Consider the following 6,396-nt stretch of genomic DNA (forward strand, 5'->3'; position numbering starts at 1 on the left):
TTAACGAATGAGGATTAGGGGGATTAGAACCTTGATGGGATCCTTAGAGCCGACAATTTGTCGGCTCAGCAACTACATGCACCTGCTGAATTGCGTCCTCGTAATTGAAATACTTTATACTATCCTCAAGGACATAGGGGTATACAATCTCCTTCATCCACAAATATTAGAGGGAAGCGACAAAAAGTTGTAAAAGAACAACACTGGAGGATCTGGTTTGTTTCCTGAAGGCAATTTTCCAAGTACTCGTCATCATCTCCTGTAGAACTATTTGAAATATTTTTCGGAGATGATATCCTTATATATATTCAAATTGAAATGAGTAAATAATCCTTAAAAAAGAATTGGCCTGATGTAAAAGTGAAAATCAAGGAGCTAGAGGTGTTTTTAGCCATATTACTATTAACTGGATATAATAGTCTACCCCAAAAACAAATGTATTGGTCAACAAGAAATTTAGATATTTTCAATACTGCTGTATCTAATTTAATGAGACGTGATAGATTTGATACAATTATAAAATGTTTACTTTTTAATGCCTCTCATATCACGGATACTTCAGACAAGTTTATCAAAATACATCCTCTTATACACCATTTGCAAAAAAAAAGTTTATGGAACACTTTATACCTTCAAAATGTATATCCCATGATAAATGGTCAAATATTTTGGAAAACATAGGTGCAAGCAAGCAATATTAAATAAACCAATTCGTTTTGGTTATTAAGTGTGGTGTCAAAATACATCTAGAGGTTATTTGTGTGCATTCGATATATATGAAGGAAAAACACACAGAGGTAATAGTATAATGGAAAGAAAATTCGGTAAATGCTTTTCCACAGTCCTTCATCTACTATCATTATACAGTGATGAAAAGACCCAACTTCCTTATAATTATTTCTTTGATAATTTGTTTACATTTCTGCCATTACTGAATGAACTTCAACGTAGAGGATGTGAGGCAACAGGAACCCTACGAGCTAATCGACATAATAAGCTATGTCCAATCCGATCCCCGAAAGATTTCGATAAATTGTCAAGAGGCACATATGGTGCAGTAACAGGAAATACTGATACCTCTCAAATAAGGATCACAAGATGGAAAACCAATATTATTGTGACTGCCGCATCCACCAACCTTGGAGAAAATCCAGCAGGCATTGTAAAGAGATGGTCAAAGGTTTTCAAGAAGCATATACAAGTTAAAATACCTCATGTGATCAAACAGTATAATGAGTATATGGGCGGAACTGATCGTATGGATCAAAATATTAATGCATACCGAATTGGAATAAAAGGTGGAAAATGGTGGGGGCCAATTTTTACTTGGCTGGTTGACGCTGCAGTCCAAAATGCATGGATTCTTGCAAGAGATGCTGGTCAAAATTTGGATCAATTGTCATTTACAAGAGAAATCGTTATATCGTATCTGCTAAAATATCAATGTTGTCCAAGAACTATTGGAAGGAAGCCATTGTTGAAACTGGGAGAAAATGAAGCTCGTTATGATCAGGTTGGACACTTCGTAGAACCAGTTCCCAATGGTGGAAGAAGGAGATGCTCTTTGGAAAATTGTAACTCACGTTGACGATCACAATGCTGTAAATGCCTTGTGGGATTATGGATTCAATGTTTTAAAAAGATTTATACTCGGTAATAGTTTCAGATAATAAATAGAATTTCAAAAATATAAATTAGATGTTTCCATTCTTTGCTATTACCCCTTAACTCCTTAAATACGGTGAAGTAATGTCATGCATATCCAAAATAAATAGGTTAATTATATCTAATTTTAAATATATGTGTTTCAACATCACAAAAGTCAAAAATAATCATCCCAAATCTACTCAAATAGTATCCAGGGCATATTTATAATAGAAAGTTTCAAAATACTGACTTATATGCATATCATTTTTGATGATAACTTATACTTGGTAAACTCATTTGAATTTTGTAAAATTATGTAATGTATTAGTGTTTTCTTCCACCTTGTCCTCTTCTCTTATTTCCTTGTAATATATACATGTGTCTTTTACCTCATTTTAAGTATAAATAGTCGTGTATTTTATGTATGTAGCAGAGTAGGTTTTTGTAATTATAGTAATATAGATGTTCCTATAAACAGACCTTTGTATTATTCCCCCACGCCTTTTCTTCCCTCACTTCTCTCGGTCGTCCTGGATTGGCGACGAGGATGGGATCAGGATCACGTGGCTGTGGGATTGTGTTGTGTCTTGACGAGGGAGAGACACACACTTATTTATAGTTGGAGAGATCCAGGATGACCGAGAGACATGAGGAGAAGAAATCACGTGGAGGAATAATATAACACTTATTTATAAGATCATGTGTATTCTTTATAATACAAAACCATACTCTAATTAATTTACACAATACGAGACTATTTATAATACGTAAAACACAGTACTTATAATACATAGACGAATATACAAGAAGTTAAGAACATGTAAGGAAATATTAAATACATAACAGATTGTCGGCGAAGCTAGCCCTGCTCGAGTTGGGTAGCCCTTTTTCGTCCCCAGGGAGAACATTCGTTCGTCTACGGAAGGCGGAACAATACGGGCTGTGCCTCAGTTTGGGCCTTGTTGAGGAAGGAAGAGAACCATGGTGAAGTGAAGTGTGTCTCCTTGTGGATTTCATCCTATGAAGTTCTGGTTCTCCGTTGTTCCTACTCTCCGTTCACCTTATTGGGTTATGGATGTGCAATGGTTTCTCCTCTGGATCATCCAGAGTTGGATGAGGGTACATCAAGTGAAATCGATATGTCTCCCAGGGACGAGCAGGGTGCTCGTGTCCCTAAAACCTCTATAAGGGTGAACGATATGTCTCCCAGGAACGGGCAGTGTGCTCGCGTTCCTAAAACCTTTATGAGGAATAGTGTTCTCCTTTCTCCGGTGCTCGTGCTGAGAGAGCGGATCAATAAGATTCTATTCATGGAGCGGAACCTGTATAAGTACCAGCATGGATTTGGTGCCGGGGGGGGTAGTGTAATGTATTATTATAGTTTTCTTCCCTCTTGTGCTCTTCTATTATTTTCTTGTATATACATATATGTGTAAAGTACAGTATTTTACCTCGTTTTAAGTATAAATAGTCGTGTATTTTATGTATGTAGTAGAGTAGGTTTTTGTAATTATAATAATATAGACGTTCCTATAAACAGACCTTTGTATTATTCCTCCACGCCTTTTCTTCTCTCACTTCTCTCGGTCGTCCTGGATCTCTCCACCTTTAAATAGTTTGTGTCTCCTCAACCTCGTCAAGACACAACAAATTATAAGATTATAATACTTGGCGTAGTTGAAATTTTGTCTCAACATCACATGGTATTTTCAACTATTCCATTTTTTTACATCTAATTTCACTGGATTATTAATTAGGGCTAATGAGTTATTTACTCACGGAGTCAGTTTACAACACAGAAAATATGCATATTTATCATTGATTTGGAGTCGCAAATTTTAAAAATACCTACAGATTTAGAGCCGGGATCTCTAAATATGATAAATCCAACCTCAAGAAACTATTAGAATCATACTCTAGATATTATATTTCACTTTTTAGTCCCTAAAATAATAAATCAATTTAAACAAGTTTATTAAAAATACACGAATCTTAGAATAAATTATTCTTGATTTATAGTTTGTAATAATATTTTGTGTTCTTTGTTTTGAATACATAAATTTCAATTATGTGACTCTAAATCTATTTATTCAAATATACTGACTTTATGAATTAATCACATTAGTATCCAAAGATCAATAATTGATATTAATTAGATATTTGAATGAAGCTTACTTCATAATGATCTTTTACAAACACAAACTTAAGTTGATCCTTTATTTTTGAAAGATAAATTTATCAATTTCAATAATTTATTTCAGTCAAAATTATTATTTCACCGTGAATACATAAATGAAATGAACATTTATTTGCTATAATATTATAGATACATTTATAATATTAAATATAATAATTTTTGGATTTAAACACATACAATTAATTCCAAATACATTTGACTGTTTATTTATTTATTCTTCATTTACTCCAGTATCACAATGTCTTTTGCGTTTTCTATTTTCCTGCACATTAACAGAGGGACTTTTTAACTATGAAATTAGACATTTTCTAAGCTATTAATTCAATCAATTTAAATATCATCGAATAACTTTAATACACACATAGCATTTAAAAACAAGGTCCATTGTATAATGTCTTCCTCCACTCTTATTTATGGTGAAGAGCAAAATTTTAAATTTCAACTTAATGGTATACGAGTTATTAGAAGAAATCAATTACTCAATTTTAGTAATAATCTTTTTTGGTTCCACATAGTCTTTCTACCTTTTAAATAAGGTATGATGTTATGAATTCCATCAACAATCTTAACTTTATTTGAACTCACAATATACACAAGCTTTGAAACTGAAGCCTTCTTATGATTTAAGAAGAATAAAAAGTCAGCTCTTGCGCTAAAAAAAACTTAATTGGATATTTGACAAATTATTGAGTTAATTGAATTAGTGAAACGCGTCTATTTGTTCATTTAATAATTTTCATGATTTCTTGTGTCTTGCTTCTGAAGATACTTAATTCGTATTTCACCTTTAACAAGATTAAGGAGTTTATTTCGGGTACAAATATTGATGGAACTATATTTACCTTTTTTAGTTTGCTTCTTTTTATTAGTTCATGACATGTAAAACTATATGAGTTGTTTTCGAATAGGTTCTTCTTCAAAGTCCTTATTCAAAAATGTTATGAGCCCACACCTGAATTCTAGTAGGGGTCTAATAATTTCTACATATATCTTACTGTAATATCAGAATGTTCTTTACACCATTCTAGATGTCTATTTTTCTCACTCATTCCTTTTGATGATGGTGTCTTAACCTTTTAAAGCTTCTTTACCAGTAGTAAGTGGATTAAAGATTGCAGCAATTGCTGATTGGGAGTCTGATCTGATTATTACATTGTTCAGTGCTTTTTGTACTGGAGTAGAGATTCTACACATTGTGTTATAGCGAAAATCTCTGCTTGAAACACAGAAGCCTCTTTATTCAATAAAGCCATTAAATGCCAAATTGATGGCCCATCCATCCCAGTGTTTCCGTTTTCGTTTTAGACCCGTCCATGTAGATGATTGCGTCAGGATTCTTAATCTGACTATTATTTATCCAAATACGATTACTTTTTTTTTGTAGTCACTTGGATGATCCATTCTGACTTGTATAAGTATTTTATCACTATGGAACCGATACCCACGGCGTTTTGGAAGATTACCTATTCCATTCCAGGTATCGTGTAACTTTCTTTTTGAACGGTGTTGAATATTTTCCTTGCACTTTTCTTTGTAGTGATGGCATGTCCCCATACTAGACACGCATAGGAGAGGTATTACCATAGCTTCATACAACCAGAAAACCTTCTCTGAAGTCAGTCCCCATTTTTGTCCTATGATTGCCCTGGCCATTTTTCATATCCAAGAACACTTGGATGCTTTATTTTTCAAATGCTCTGTCCAGGTGAGTCCTTGATCAAAAATCACACCATGTGGCATATTCTATCACTTTTCCATCCATTTCTAATTGTGGAAAGTATTTTGATCGAAGTTTATAAGCTTTCAAAAAAACTATAGCGCTTGATTTTGATGGGTTAAAGTAACGCATTAAAAGAAATTGGCGCCTCGAAGACTATTTCGTCGTGATTTTTTATTATTTGAGTGGAAACGAGATGCATTTTTTCCAACTAGGGTGCATTGATAGCTGAATAGGTAAATAATTAATAAATATGAAATCGTAATTTTTCAAATTTAAAAGGAATAGGCTAATTGTTTAATAGTGATACTAATAAATAATTTATAAGACTGGGACTATATAATTGAGAATTACGACTTCTTTTTCACTCGCAAAACTTAAAACACTTTACATTGTTAGGTTTTTTTTACTTCTTCTAGTAGTCCTTAACTCAATATACATCGTAAGAACCTATTTAAAGTCCTTGATGCAGTTATTTTTTGTAACCTACCCCCGCCAGAACATTTAATTTTTGAAAAAATCCCAAAGGGAACAGACTTTAACTCTATTAAAAGGTGGACATACTTCCAAGTCAATCCAGAAGATTACCAAGGTCAATCAGAAAATTGCTTAAAGGTGCAAAAAGCGATGGAGGATGGAATTGAGTCTAATAGCCATTAGGAGGTCGTCAGGGAGTAGAACAACCAAAACTGAGAACTCCAAGGTTGGTGAAAAATATCAGCAAAATCCACGAAGATACATACAAAAGCTGACCAAGGATCACAATGTAAGCAGATCCACTATGACCAAGATTGTTATAAATGACATCGGAGTCAAACCTTACAAAATTAAGTAT

The 6,396-nt window shown here is 33.4% G+C and overlaps 1 protein-coding gene and 1 long non-coding RNA gene across 2 annotated transcripts; one reads left to right on the forward strand and one right to left on the reverse strand.

Annotated features, from left to right (window-relative positions):
* The first annotated feature begins 808 nt into the window (after positions 1-808).
* LOC121128825 (piggyBac transposable element-derived protein 2-like) lies at positions 809-1,588 on the forward strand. Its single transcript, XM_040724429.1, has one exon. It carries the CDS (start codon positions 809-811, stop codon positions 1,586-1,588), a length of 780 nt encoding a protein of 259 aa, XP_040580363.1.
* Positions 1,589-3,877: 2,289 nt separating this feature from the next.
* LOC139907268 (uncharacterized) lies at positions 3,878-5,894 on the reverse strand. The gene is made up of 2 exons (XR_011783740.1): positions 4,687-5,894; positions 3,878-4,629 (listed from the first exon to the last, which is right to left on the reverse strand). It is a non-coding gene; the product is annotated as an uncharacterized lncRNA (long non-coding RNA).
* Positions 5,895-6,396: the final 502 nt, after the last annotated feature.

This window comes from Lepeophtheirus salmonis, chromosome 14, assembly GCF_016086655.4.
Source record: "Lepeophtheirus salmonis chromosome 14, UVic_Lsal_1.4, whole genome shotgun sequence".
Taxonomy (NCBI): Eukaryota; Metazoa; Arthropoda; class Copepoda; order Siphonostomatoida; family Caligidae; genus Lepeophtheirus; species Lepeophtheirus salmonis.

What these genes read in the sequence shown, in the direction of transcription:
- LOC121128825 (XM_040724429.1), top strand. Translation starts at nt 809, where the DNA reads ATGGAAAGAAAATTCGGTAAATGCTTTTCCACAGTCCTTCATCTACTA.